A 14,683-nucleotide genomic window follows, 5' to 3' on the forward strand; every position below is an offset into this window, starting at 1 on the left:
TCAGCAGCCGAGTACCTCAGCCACTAGACCGCCGCGGCGGGGCATGGTTTAATGACGAAAAGATAGTTCTAATATTGTGCCCGGCACATATATTACTCTCTCTCTAACTTGAAAAATTGGCGCGTGAATTGGGGCCAGAACAGCGCGAAAAAGCAGCACACGCAGAAATTGGCTCATATTCTAATATTATGACATCGTGATGTTGACTTTTCAGCTGACGCCGGCAATAACGTTCAAACGGCGGGCCAATAATGCCGGTCTTATTGGATGGCTCCGCCCATATTGGCTGCTACTTGTACAACCTGGCCCGATGTGTCCGTTCTAATAGGCCGGCACAGCCTATATGGGCGGAAAGTTCTGAAAGCTGGCCCAATATAACCAATCTAATAGACTGGCACAGCCATCATTGGCGGAATGTTGTTAATGCTGGTCCAACATAGCCGTTCTATTCGGCTGGCAGAACCAATATTGGGGGTACGTTGTCAACGCTGGTCCAACGTCGCCGTTCTATTTGGCTGGCATAGCCAATCTTGGCGGTACGTTGTGAAAACTGGGCCGTTCATGGGCCAGGCAATGCCGATCTATCCCCAATATTGGGCCAACATTCTGTGCTGCCTGGGCCCAGGCAGCACGCCGCCGTTGGACCAATCTTGGACCAACATCGGCTAACATCGGCACCGACGTCGGGCCGACGTCGGAAGTGCAACTTCTTCCAATGTCGGGCCGACGTTCAAGCCAATGATGGGCCGACGTTTTGCCGATGTTTTAGCCAGTATGCAACCAACATTGGGCCGACGAAGGCCCATCGTATTGCCGACAAAGCTGCCAATGTTCGGCCAACATCGGGCCATATTTCAGCCAATCACATGCCATTTTTACGCCGATGTTTGCTGCACGACGAATATTGGCTACGGATGTACGACCGACATTGGACCAATCCAGGGCCACATTGCAGCCAATCGAATGCCGTTATTACACCGATGTTTCCTTCACGACGAATATTGGCTACTGATTGGCTTGCCATTATGTAACCATTATTAGTAGGGAATTTTTCTTACCGAAAGATTTAAACAATATGCCTCGATGACCCGCTCTTGTAGCTTTGCAGCCCTGTATACTTGGGGCAACAGAAAATTGAATGCCGAGAACTGAAAGCAGTTACTCGATCTATTTCATCTTTTATACCTTATTCCCTTTGCTAACACTAGAAGTGTAGTTTATTTTTTTACCAATTTATCTTTTGCAATAGCGAGTGCTTTACTTGGTACTGGTATTTGGTACAGCAGATCGAAAAAAGTCGTTAGGAAGTAAATGCTGAAAGCGTATGTCCCCCACTTGCAATCCCCACATATGTCCCCCACATGGTAATCGACAATATTCATAGTTTAGAGCATTTTTTTGTAACTAAAACATGGTGATGGTGCTTCCGAATCAGCATAAGCTAGCCGAACAGTGCACCACCGACAGTCTGCAGACTATTTATTCTTTGTTTTTTTTTATTTATTTGGTACAACAAAAAATGTATACATTGAAAAATATATATACACAACTAAAAAAGGCCCGCTCTACTGCAGGTCAGGTTGCGTTGGGGACACAGTGACAGTGGTGCTGTCAAGGCCCTGGCTGCTGTGGCTGGGCAGGAAGCCAGCTGCCGCGAGCAGCCGATAATCTGCACTCTGAGAGTGGGGATCATCGGGCTGCTCCACAACAAATGTTTCTCTGAAGCGCCGCTTCCTGCCCCCACAGCGATCACCAGAACCTGGCAGCCACCTCTTAATAAAGTTGAGGGCCTCCGCCTGGTCGCACCCTGCTTTTTGGCAGATGACATCTGCATACAAGAACAGAAATACCATAGTACACATGAAGCACTGCAGTACAGAGAATACACAAGGGTACACACACATAAAACAATGAACAAGTCTAACCTGTCACTAATCTACAGAGCCTCAGGTTCACAAAGGCCCTTTTCCCTTTTCTGCCATGAAGGCTGTACAGCACTTGCACGTCATGTGCCAATACAGCCTTCATGGCATTCACACCAATTTCTCGGAGGCCACGTCCCCCAATCTGCAGGAGGTGCTTGCGCTGTAAAAAAATGCAAGAAGCATAGATGGAGTAAACGCAACAGCACATCGAAATGTTTTCATGATAAAAATCTGCAAGAAACTGACACTGAAAACAACAACTTGAATTTTTGGGCATCATAACATTTCATTGTTTTTTTACGCCAACTTCAACTCACTTGACCTAAAATGGTTTCCACATCAGCCCTCTCACACTCAGTGTGAGAACCTTTCAGAGTCCTTCTCTGAATGCAGTTTCGCTGTTATGAAATCAAATACAACACTGTTATAACCCTTAATAAATATTGATTCTAGCTATGAAATAGTATAATTACTTTGTACAGTGCTCAAATTCCAATACACGTTTCTTCGAGGTTACAATGTCTTTGCCTGAATGTTGACCAGGAGTAGCTTCTACACGTGAAAAACGATAAAATATGTGGAATTCAAAAAGAAGCTTGGACATGTTTTTAATCAATGCATTGTAAGCAGAGCACAACAAGATAAATGAACATGATCAAGGCGTACTAAGAGGCAACCTTAGAGCGACCAAATCTTGGTCATAGATGAAACTGATAGAAAAATAAAGGTCGCACTAGATGGTCGCACCATTTGCTGTTTATATTTTTCTGTGATAGCCAACAAAGAGGCATGTCGCTATAGAAATCTCATCACAATAAACAAAGGTGCATTTTTCTTCACACTGCGAAATTGGGTGCATGTTAGATTTTTAAAAAAGTAAGAAATCGGCTAACACAAGGCAGGGTGAACTGTAGCTCAAAGTAGAGAGAGCCGCAGCGGACACGAAATAGGGTGATAAATGAACAAAATTACTGAATGTCTGTTTTAAGCAGGCTATTGCTAGTCACTGCCCATCAAACACACGATGCCGCCTACATCGTCTGCTAGCTTAGGACAGTTCACTCGGACTTCACAGACTATAGTAAATACAGTCAAATCTCATTAATTCCAACACACTTAATTCGAACTGACGCTGTGGTCCTATCAAAGCTATACCGCGCTCCGAAAATGCTCTCAGCACCCCGCCCAATCCTGCGGTGGCACTTCAGACACCTCATCGCTGTGCTTGAAGAAGAAAATGAAGAAAAGGAAAGAAAAGACTGCGGTGGAATGTTTGCCAAATGCCAATCTGCGACATTCCTGTGCCACGCTTCGGCTTTTTCCGTCCCTGCCACGTAGAGACCCTTCTCCACTTAACACTGCGCATGAAGAGAAAGAGGGGAGAAAAAGCTGTCGCAGAGAGTTGGCTCTCTCATGCCAATCTGCAACGCGCCGGTGTCACGCTTCCCTGTTTTCCGTCCCTGCTATGTAGAGACTCTTCTCCTTTCAACACCGCGCATGAAGAGAGAAAAAAAAAAAGCTGCCGCGGAGTGCTTCTCTCTCGAATGCCGATCTGCTTTTCTCCAGGTGGAGACGCTCCTCCATTCTCATCATGTGCTGGCCACGCTCCAGCTGCAGCGCAGATGGTAACAGTGGAAACACAGTTGTCTTCGAAGAGTGTCAGCACTGGACTTTGCCGCGCGCAACTTCTTTTGCCAGGAGAATACTGAAGCTGAAGTACAAATGCTTTGCAAACTGCACGCAAAACTTGTTGACTCGTTGCAAGGCCAACGTGTACAGACATGTATTGACTACTTTAATTAATGACGGATGTCCTGTAATTTGTGAATAAAACTCCATGCACATGCATCACTGCATGGTGAGCCCTCCGCTCGTTTACCGTATTTATTCTATTCTACCGCGCCCTCGATTGTAACGCGCGCCCAATTTCCACGACAAAAAAAAAAAAAAAAAAAAAAAACTAAGACATCGGTTGCAACGCGCACCCTTTTTTCTCGTTGGCCCGCTTGATCACACCACTCGCGAAAACGACTCTTTTTGAGAGCGTCTTCCGTTTAAATATGAAGTACGGGGGAAGCTTATGCCTATCTGACGTGCAACAGAGCATTGCTGTCACTCTAGTTTTACCGTGGCCCGATGTCAGTACACAAACTTGCTTCGCCCCCTTCTCCTAGACGGTTGTGGTGCCAGGCATGTCGAAGTAAAGAGGCGTGTGATCGGCATTCCCGATTTGCCAAAGCAGGTAGCCGTTGTTGTGCCGCAAGTTTAGGAGGAACCTCTGAAGACTCTGAAGCTTTTCTTCGTACTCCTCCGGCAACTTCCGGCATATGCCCGTTCGCCTTCGGAGGGAAAAGCCTTTTCTCTTCATAAAGTTCGTTAGCCAGCACCTGCTCGCTTTAAAATGGCTCTGCATTAGCCCTTTTTCTAAGGCTAACTGCATAGCCTGCACTTGGAGCAGTTCTGTCGTCACGGGCCGCTGTGCCGCTCACTGCTTAATCACATACTCGCCGAGCAGCTCTTCAATTTGTGGAAACCGACCCTGCTGTGGTCCACTGAAGCATTTGCGTGAATCTTTGCTGTCGACAATTTTCTGCTTTTGTTTCCGCCAGTACCACACGCACGTTTCGGGAACTTCGAATGACCGCGATGCGGCCCGATTTCTGTCCGTTCCGGCACACGCGACGACTTTTCTTTTAGAAGCAGCATTGTGGTGCACTCGTCGAGTTTTTGGAGTCGGCCCTACCATGCCGTCGATGCTAATGTACTACAAGATGACGAACTCCTCAGCACACATATGAAGTGCCGCGCATGGGAAACACATAGGCAGAAATGACCGACGCGCCATGCCGACGCACGTAGGGGGCGGCCATTTTGTAAATGGCGATGGCAATAGAATGACCATATTCATTTTTTTTTGTCGTACTCGATTCTAACGCACATGCGATTTATGAACTCTCTTAACCGGAAAAAAGGTGCAAGTTAGATTCAAGTAATTACGGTAACTCATTATTTTGAACTTCTTTTAATTTGAACAAATTTTCTGGCCTCTTTGAGTACGAATTATTCATATTCGACTGTAGTACAGTGGCTCATAAGATAACCTGACTAGTTTGTTTCCCGAAACACAGTATCTTAAAGCAGTACTAAATTTCTGCATGTTACATAGGCATATTAAAAATCAAGAAATATATACCAAAGCCACAGCCACAGCTTTACTCTGCACAGCTGCCTCTGCTGCCTCCACTTCTCCAATTGTACCAGCAGGCAGCCGGGGAAGGTCAGAGGGGCGCTGTGCTGGTTGGGCGTGCTGAGGCACGGACAAGAGCCGTACCTCGTGCTTCAGCTGTCGCACCTCCTGCAGAACCTCTCTTTGTTGCTGTCGGATGCCAAGTTGGATCCGCAGGATCCGTAGCAATAGAGCTGAAACATACAAGAGTACATACCATATTTACTCGCACAATTTGCATCCTCACATAATTTGCTCACCAGTATAATTAGCCAGCCTGCTTTACTACAAGAAACTTTTTGCTCGCATACTTTGCCCTCCCCAACCAGCCCGAGCCACCTTGCTCGCACACACACAGACACATTTGACTTCATGATGCTCTGGTCAGGCACATCTCTTGTCGAGCAGGCGAGCGCAGTCTTACACAAAATGGACTGAGTGCAAGGTCCCTTCTTCCATGAACTTTTATGCTTTCCCTAGAATATCGAACTTGAAAACCGAAACCTGTTTATGTGTAGTCCGAAATGCCTAAAGGTTTGCCTCCTATCTTCCCACCTCTTCCACGGCAAGAATGTATTCCCGAGACACAGCACAGATGTTGAACGCGTGCAAGGACCTGTCACATCAACTAGATGAGGCAGGTGTTTGCACTCTTTTTTTTTTTTTTCCCCGGTTTCGCCATCTGGCCATTGCGTTTTTACCGTTCCTTGTGATAGGCTACAATAATTATATACGAGGCAGATTGCTGTTATAAAGCTTACCGAAGAAAACTGAAACCGTGCTACCGCTAAGCACATCAGCGTGGAGTTCTTCGACATGCAATATTCGGTATGGGAGCCAGCAGAAGAGTGCGTTGAATAAGACTTAGCATAGAAGCTTGGGTGTGTTGGTTAGATATCGGAGGGAACACAACGCAATAGAAGACTGGGACAAGGAATGGACACACACACACATGAAGGGCGACACACACAGCACTGTGTTGGCATCGCGCTTCCTTGTCTGCATCTTGCTTTACGTTGGGTTCCCGACAATTATTGGAGAGTACTTATGTTCTCTGGTATAACCCTGTCATGGGAACTGGTTTTTGTGAGCACTGTTCGGAAGAACTTCAAGAAAATGGGGGCATTTGAACAGGCTTAGCAAACAGATGACCCTCCGCTTTGAGACAGCTGTGACAGTGCCTGCAACATATATTCCCAGTTGAGCTTTTAGGCCAGCGATTCATACTAGCTTCGCACATGACCGGATTGACAAAACAAGTACACATAATACGCGAGTATATACCGCATTTGACTCTGTAGCTTTGATGAACCAGGCAGATACACAAATTTATCCAAAACTCCATTGATTCTGTTGCAAAATTATTCAACAAACAAATTGCGATGTTATCCATGTTACTATACGATTGTGGCACTTTACCATTGCAGCTTTCCAGGAGGCACACATAGTGCAGCACCACTCGCAGTTAATTGTATGCAGTAGGTTGCTCACAGCAACTGACTGCATGCAATGGTGAACATCTTGCATGCTTGCACCGCTGTTTCAGCATGCTGGCTGCTTCCCATACGGCTATCAATTGATGTTCACAAAATTGGAAAGATGAAGAAAGACTACACAGTGCCCTCTGGCCACCCTATACTCCAAACCTCCAGCCAACAAACAAACAAAAGAAACAGAAGTATGCAAATGAATATTACTCCTAATGCAGCTGGAATGGAGTGTAGTTTTCACCAATTCTGTGTGTTAAGTCAATATGGAGTGAGTTAACTCCATCAAGTAGCTTTTCTCATAACAGTGTTCACTCTATTGTAACACAAGGAGTGACTTCATAGCATCTAGAAAGAAAAATAGAATCTTCAGTATTTGATAGAAATGTGAGGCTCTACCTTAAAACAACAATAATCTGGAAAAAGAACTCATTACATTCGAAAAAAAAAAAAAGGTAGCACAGTTGATCCCCTTTACAAGAGACACTGATGTAACAGACAAACGGGGATAAGAGGCACCAGTGTGCAGGCTGACATTTGGCCCATCATGCATCAGGCACTCCGTAGATGCGCCTGTGCAGCCGGGAGCCCTGCAGTCAAGCATGCTGAGCAAGACTGTTGACCACTGTACAATGACACATTGCCACAAAATTTCAAAACTTCATTTCACAGACTTCTGCAAAAGCTTCTTACACTCTTGCATAATTTTTGCACAAGCTTCTCTCATTCTTGCGTGATTTTCGTCAGAACATATAAGTGTTGGAAGTTGTATGTCCCCAAAAACTTGCACAATACAAATAGCATACATTAAAGTCTATCACTTAATACGTGCATAGTGTAACAATGAAAGGAAACTCACGCATGGTTTGCTCCGAGCCTTCCACGTGCGATGCCTCCTTGAGCCTTGGAGAGCACTGTACAGCTAGAGCAAAGTAGCATCAATCCAGTGTTAATGGCAGGTTAACAAGACAACAAAACTAACCCCCATATTCATAAACGCTCCCCGACTCGACTTTCACCCTTCACTTGACAGAGTTGAGCACTGTGCCGCTGCTCGTTTGAAAGCGACGCTGCGCTACTCGAGAATCACAGCAGATTATTGCTGACATGCAGCAATTTTCTCTGCTTAGAGACGGCGCTCCCATCAGCCATCTCAAGTGAAGGTGAAGCGTTGAGTGGAGGGACGTTCTAGAATACGGGGGTAAGATTGGTTGCAAGAACACTACAATAGACACACTTAATTTTTACACTTCATCTATATTGTACAGCTACACACATTCTGTATCCTTATAATGCGACATATACATACAGGCTTATAAAGTAAACACTGTAGGCTGCTCAAATAACACCTACACAAAAAAATTACCCAAAAGTGGCCATGCGCAAAGTACTTTTATTTGAAACTCACAAAACTTTTGTGGTGATGGAGAATAAATAAGACAGGTTACGCTTGGAGACACATGAGACCTTCGCAGCTTTCATAAAGAACAAAAAACAATATGGTATGTATGTGTGTATGTACGCATGAAGCTTCAGCCTTTACATACGGTTTCTTGAAAGAATCGACTATGAATTTTATGGCACCTGTGTCCTTCAGCGCAATTGAAAGCCTGCTGATCAGTGTGTGCAATTGTGGAATAGTTACATGGAAAATGGCGTGAAACACCTAAAATCAAATTTTTCTAGCTAGGAAATATGCAGCTGTGTATACACAACACACGCTGCAAACAGTGGGAGGTGACCACAAGAGTGATTTGAGTGTAAGCGGCAGTATTCCGCATTCATGCACCCCGCCATTTTCAACTGTTGCCCAAAAGCAGCACCACTTAAGCGTGCTACTTTTTTTTTTTTTTACATCATAAACAGCACGGAATACAGCGAGGATGAAAACAACATATGCAATTAAATTTTGACCATTATTCATGGTGCACATGATTGATTGATTGATATGTGGGGTTTAACGTCCCAAAACCACTATATGATTATGATAGACACCGTAGTGGAGGGCTCCGGAAACTTAGACCACCTGGGGTTCTTTAACGTGCACCTAAATCTGAGCACACGGGCCTACAACATTCCCACCTCCATCGGAAATGCAGCCGCCGCAGCCGGGATTCGAACCAGCGCCCTGCGGGTCAGCAGCCGAGTACCTTAGCCACTAGACCACCGCGGCGGGGATGGTGCGCATGAAAAAAAAAATAGCCTTTGTACAACAACGAATGCATAATTTGCCTTCACGGACCTTCTGTTAGGCTGCACCACATACAGATTTTTTGTGGCTTTCAAAAGAGATTTGAAAAAAAAAAAAAAAAATAACCGTGTTTACTCTCGTCATGAGCGCACTCACTAAGTCACCCTCATTTCAGTCGCCAAAATTTTGAATTTTTTTTTCTTCCACATATTAAACACACACCTTACGTTCATCCGCTGAAGTCCCACGGGCTCCCCCCCCCCCCCTTTCCGCCTTCGCTCGCTGCCACGTGCCATTTTATTTTTGTTTCTATTTGTTCACGGAACGTCCCCTGTCTTATTTAATTATCTCTTGTAACATGTGTGGCATTATCTTGTTCCCGAGGTGCCACAGGTGCTCTGCTATGTAGATGCACCATTAAACTAGTATTTTTGATCAACTGTGCATTTCTGATGTTTACCTTGCAATTACGTAAAACTGGCATGCTTCTTGATCTACGATACACATGTGGCTTGTCTCACTTTGAAGGAAAAGTTAGCATACAATGGTGTAAATGCTTAGAATTTGAAATATTAAGGCAGCAGCACACCGGAGATGATCATATGGTAAAGAAACAAGTGCTGCCTTATCCGTCAATAAATTTTGCGAGCTAAAAAAAGTACAAAAGCACAGCGAGGCTATGATGTGGTTCAACCTGTGGATTCGCTTCATTTATCACGCCATATGATGAAGCTTCCTTTGGTAAAACTGCTCAGATAAGAAAAAAAGTTTGCTGTCCAATACAGCAACTATACAAAGTGTGCACATGCATCTCGCAGCGCCTTTTCGTCACTTCCGAAATGCGCCACCAACATGCCCGGGCACCAACCGAATCTATCGCCTACAACTGCCATGTTGTCTCCTCGTGCTTGCACCCGTTTAGTTTTGCCTCACGATGCAAGTTTGAGAAATTATGAGCTGCTAGTGAGGCAAGTTGATTTAGTAGTCCACGCAGAGGGAGCAGGGCTTAGGGTGTTTCTTCGCTGAAAGTTATAACCTAAAATTGAGAACGCACATTCCGATTTTCCTAAAAGTACCAGCGTATTTGGCTGGTGCAGATTAACAAAAGCTACTTGAAGAAACTTTGCAATATTTGCATCTTCAGGTGCAACTTCATTACGGGTAAGTGCCATAGCCAAGTATTTACCTGCAAACAGATATAGCTTACCAAGATACTGTACATAGAAACTTGTCCGCAGTTAAAATCATGATGGCGAGGAAGGCGGTTAAAATCGTGATGGTGATCGCGGAGATTTGGTATTGCATTGAAACAAACTATAAAGAATGGGAAACAATATTAGTTCACTTTGAAGTATAGCCGATCGGTTCAAGTTGGGCGTCAGGATTTTTTTTTATTAGTCAATTATTTCTATACACGGTCTCTATCATGTTCAGTGACTCCACTGTACATTAGCGTACAACAAAAGCGAAATACAAAGTGAAAAGTGTGTTAAAGCATACGCGAAAAATAAAGTGATGACTGGCATTACTGCGGCACACACCACGCAAAGTCGCTATCTGCCTTGTATAATATTTTCCTCGACTATTTCCACAAATTGCAATCAAAGAGGCTCAAGCTCAACATCAGCACTGTTTAAAACACTTGGGGGGGGGGGGGGGAATTGCTACTTTGGTGGCGTAGGCCGTGACAATATATTCATAATATTATATCTCTTGTAAACTTGCCTAGCTCTGCACGACTAGTTTTCGATAGGAGCAGCTGCGCTTCGCACATCCACTCTTATAATATTTTCCTCGACTATTTCCACAAATTGCAATCAAAGAGGCTCAAGCTCAACATCAGCACTGTTTAAAACACTTGGGGGGGGGGGGGGGGAATTGCTACTTTGGTGGCGTAGGCCGTGACAATATATTCATAATATTATATCTCTTGTAAACTTGCCTGGCTCTGCACGACTAGTTTTCGATAGGAGCAGCTGCGCTTCGCACATCCACTCTTAAAATTGCGGCTCGAGAGATTTTGAGCTTTCACTTGTTTTTGGGCCAGGCAATTTGTAGTGAAAGCAAGATAATAGGCCCTCATAGGTTGTGGCGGGCAGCCGGTGTACGCCGTGGCTGGTATATGCGGGCAGCCGGTGTACGCCGTGGCTGGTATATGTGTCGCACATCTTGATTATCTGGTCTTGTATCGAGTGAACGAGCGAGGCCTTCCTCATCCAATGAGCTCGTTAAAGTAAGACAACAAAAAACCACAATGCTTCCACATCGTTCACAGCAACAGATGACGAGCCCCCAACAAACCGCACTGCAGCACGTGAACTGCCGTAGGTACCCAGGGAGTTACCCGGGCATGGCGGGAGAGGGCGACAACGGCAGAAGTGACATCACAAGAACACTATGTATAAAGGGGACATTTAAAGACTTTTTTCCCATTTTTGAACTTCGTGCACTGTTCTGTCACAATTTATAGCTCAGAATAGTTGTATTTTGAAAAGGGCACTAATTTATAAGCCCAATGGTTCAAGGATGGGTGCATTTAGGGGGCCCATTCTACGTTTTACTTATGCCCTTCAAGAACATGCTTACAGGGCCAAAGTCCTGTTTCAGAAAGATCACGCTAGTGCGTGGCCAGCAGTCCGTCAAGCATTAGTGCTGGTGAGATTTGGAAATGCAGCGCATGAGCATCCTCATCTGCTACTTCTCTGCTCATGCTCTCGGGGCTTACTTGCGAGGCACGGTCCTTCGCACTTTTCATTTTCACACTGTAAATCAACTGATACCAACTCTGCCTTCCATTATTTAATAAACCAATATTTTCTTTGCGAGCAGCTTACTAATTTTAAGGCAGGCGCGTTGATTCGTGAACTGAAGGATGCGAGTGATCGATCTTGCCTGCTAGTGGCTAGGCGACAAAGGCTTTACCTCATGTCCTGGTGTAGCTAAGTCACGCAAATGGAGCAGAAAATGTGCATTATCATTTATTTCACCTAAATATCACACGTATGTGACTTATTGCCGGTGACAGGTGATCAGGATGAAGTCGACAAGTTGCAAATCTGAACAAGAATTCACTCGAATGAAAAACCAACCTATACTCACGTGCACGGTGAAGTCGAACACGTCGTCCGTCAATGTTGTCGCTGATGCCCGAAGGAAAAGAGAAGAGGACAAGCGACGGGGTCGTCTCTTTCTATAAAGTCGGCGGAACTGCCAGAACGGCCAACACAAAAGGCATCGGGTTGACATTCCTCCATCTGGGCATCAGTCGCTCCACCCGGGCATGCAGCTGCTACTGGTTCTACTACTATCCTCTTCCCCGTGCCTCTTCCCGACATTGCAGTGTTGCTGCCATACTCGCGAACCTTTTTAAATTAAAGCACGCAATCATGTATTATCGTGCGCCATACTAAACTTAAAAACAGTGCGCCGGTACATGAGATCACGAAGCGCGGTCCACGCCATCACAAGAGCAATTAGAGTAAATGAAACAAAGAAAACAAAAATGTATAAAATATTTTGTCTCAATACGATCCGCAATCCAGTTTCCTGCAGCGGCTTTTGGCTCTGTATGGACGGCCAAGCCAGTGCCAAGCCAAGCTTGCGTTTCTGATCAGCTGTTTGTTTCCATCGAGAGTTCAACAGTGAACTGGCAATTTGTTTAGATGATATTGCTAAAGGGCTTGAAATTAAATATTTCTCTACGTACTACTGCTGTACTTTTCCTCTCTGTTTCCTGATCACAGTGATGAGATTGAGGAGATTACAATTTAGAAAACAGCAAGTGCAGCTCAAGCATTGCTAGTATCGCTGTTTCGGTAATAAAATGTTACAAAGATTTTGCCCCGCGACCTGCTTGCCGTGTTCGAGCACCCAGTAGAAATTTACGGGGCCGCGTTTGAAAGAGTTGAATAAAATTGCAATATTACGAAAGAAAGGCTCTGAAGCAACATCGCATTTTATCAGGCCTACACCTCCCACACCTAGACGAGTAAAACTCGTCGATATTGTCTTGCAAAGCTGTGTATAATATTTAAAACACATTCTTTAGCCCACGATGAATTGTTCTCTCGTGTGGCTTCTCCATTTGGTACTGTCATGTTAACTTAAAAAGGCAACTTTCCATATTTAGTCTCTTTAGATGTTGCAAAAGCTTGACACGTGGTGTGTATGCCATACTGATAATTCTCCTCGTAACCTGGGTCCGCCTCTTTAAACAGCGTCGCATTTTGTTGTTCGCAATTGTGTTTGTTTTATACTGTAAGCGAGCTGTGTGATTTCACCAGTATTCACGAGTGTTCCCTGACTATACAAACACGTGCGTCTTATTTGGTGTGGTGCACGTTTGTATGTAGCAAAAAATGGCATTTCGTCAGCGTGTGTCTGCATACACTTGCATGCCCTGCAGTACGTGTACATAATTAATGCAGTAAGGACTGCAATGCATAGCCTTGCATGGGACATATATTCCATGCACCCTCAGAGAAATGTTGTTTGTTATGAGCCTACTGTTTATCATTACATTTTTTTTCGTTAAAGTTTCATCTCCATATAAAGCAGCTGTATACAGGCACGAGCTTCAGCAGCTTCCTCGTTGTTCTATTTTAAATAAAAACACCAAGCCTACCCGAATCAATGATCTGTTTGCTATCATTACTGTTATGTGTTCTACGATGTACACAAGGACAGTAGTATACAAAAAATAGGGAGGGAATTGAATGCCCTGCCTGCATGGCTGCGCTGTTTCACAAGATCAGGCGCTGCGCTGTGAAGCTTCCTACCGGCCTGCAGAAATTCAAGGGAGCGTACAATAGCGTGGTTCAAGAGGACTTGTGGGGAATACTAGACACACTGGGTGTAAAAGATGGAGTCACTAATCGTTTAAAGGAAATCTATAAAACTAACAAGGTAGTTAAAAAGTGGGAAAAACAGGTATCCAAGCCCACAGTGGTGAAACGTGGACTTAGGCAGGCGTGCCCACTGTCACCCTTCTTATTCATGATGTACCTGCAAGGATTAGAGGCCAAATTAGAGGCAAGGAGACTTGGCTTCAACCTCTCTTTAGTCAAACAAGGAAAACTCATTGATCAGGCACTACCAGCATTAACCTACGCAGATGATATAGTGCTAATGGCCGACAACAAGGAAGATTTGCAGAGGTTGATGGACATCTGCGGTAATGAGGGAGATAGGTTAGATTTTAGATTCAGTTAGGAAAAATCAGTAGTCATGATTTTTAATGATAACAGAGGTAGTGAGCTTAGAATACAGGAAGTCACGCTAGAGATAACAGATAAATACAAATAACTGGGCGTATGGATAAGCAATGGGACCGAGCACCTGAGGGAACACGAAATATGCGTGACGACTAAAGATAACAGGAATGCAGCAGTGATGAAAAATAGGGCACTGTGGAATTACAATAGGTATAATGTTGTGAGAGGAATATGGAAAGGGGTCATGGTTCCTGGGCTGACGTTCGGCAATATCGGTCAATTAGAAATTAAGCAACGTGGAATAGGTAGGCTTGCTTTAGGAGCTCACGGGAATACACCAAACCAGGGAGTACAAGGTGATATGGGATGGACATCATTTGATGGCAGGGAAGCTAGCAGCAAGATAAAATTGGAGAAGCGATTGAGAGAAATGGGGGAGGAGCGTTGGGCTATGAAGGTTTTCAGCTATTTGTACATGAAGAATGTCAATACAAAATGAAGGAAGCGAACCAGGAAATTGACTGGTAAATACTTAGAAAACAGCAGGTGGCCAAACCAGAAAGAACTATCGGTTAAAAAGGAACTGCAGGAAACGGAGACTGACATGTGTAGAATTGGCATGATTAAGAAGTCCGCACTAG

The 14,683-nt window shown here is 44.6% G+C and overlaps 1 protein-coding gene across 4 annotated transcripts; it reads right to left on the reverse strand.

Annotated features, from left to right (window-relative positions):
* Positions 1 to 1,478: 1,478 nt before the first annotated feature.
* On the reverse strand, positions 1,479 to 12,293 carry LOC142783784 (uncharacterized). 4 transcript variants are annotated; one of them, XM_075882357.1, is made up of 5 exons: positions 11,929 to 12,293; positions 7,498 to 7,552; positions 5,119 to 5,345; positions 1,926 to 2,085; positions 1,479 to 1,828 (listed from the first exon to the last, which is right to left on the reverse strand). In XM_075882357.1, the coding sequence occupies exons 1-5, from the start codon at positions 12,073 to 12,075 to the stop codon at positions 1,566 to 1,568; spliced, it is 852 nt and encodes a 283-aa protein (XP_075738472.1). In that variant the 5' UTR covers positions 12,076 to 12,293; the 3' UTR covers positions 1,479 to 1,565. The 4 variants fall into 4 exon arrangements, with proteins under 4 accessions (XP_075738472.1, XP_075738474.1, XP_075738473.1 ...); XM_075882359.1 differs by having other exon boundaries at positions 7,498 to 7,560; XM_075882358.1 differs by having other exon boundaries at positions 5,257 to 5,345; positions 7,498 to 7,560; positions 11,919 to 12,293.
* Between the last annotated feature and the right edge of the window lie 2,390 nt (positions 12,294 to 14,683).

Source organism: Rhipicephalus microplus, unplaced genomic scaffold, assembly GCF_043290135.1.
Source record: "Rhipicephalus microplus isolate Deutch F79 unplaced genomic scaffold, USDA_Rmic scaffold_12, whole genome shotgun sequence".
NCBI classification, from domain to species: Eukaryota; Metazoa; Arthropoda; class Arachnida; order Ixodida; family Ixodidae; genus Rhipicephalus; species Rhipicephalus microplus.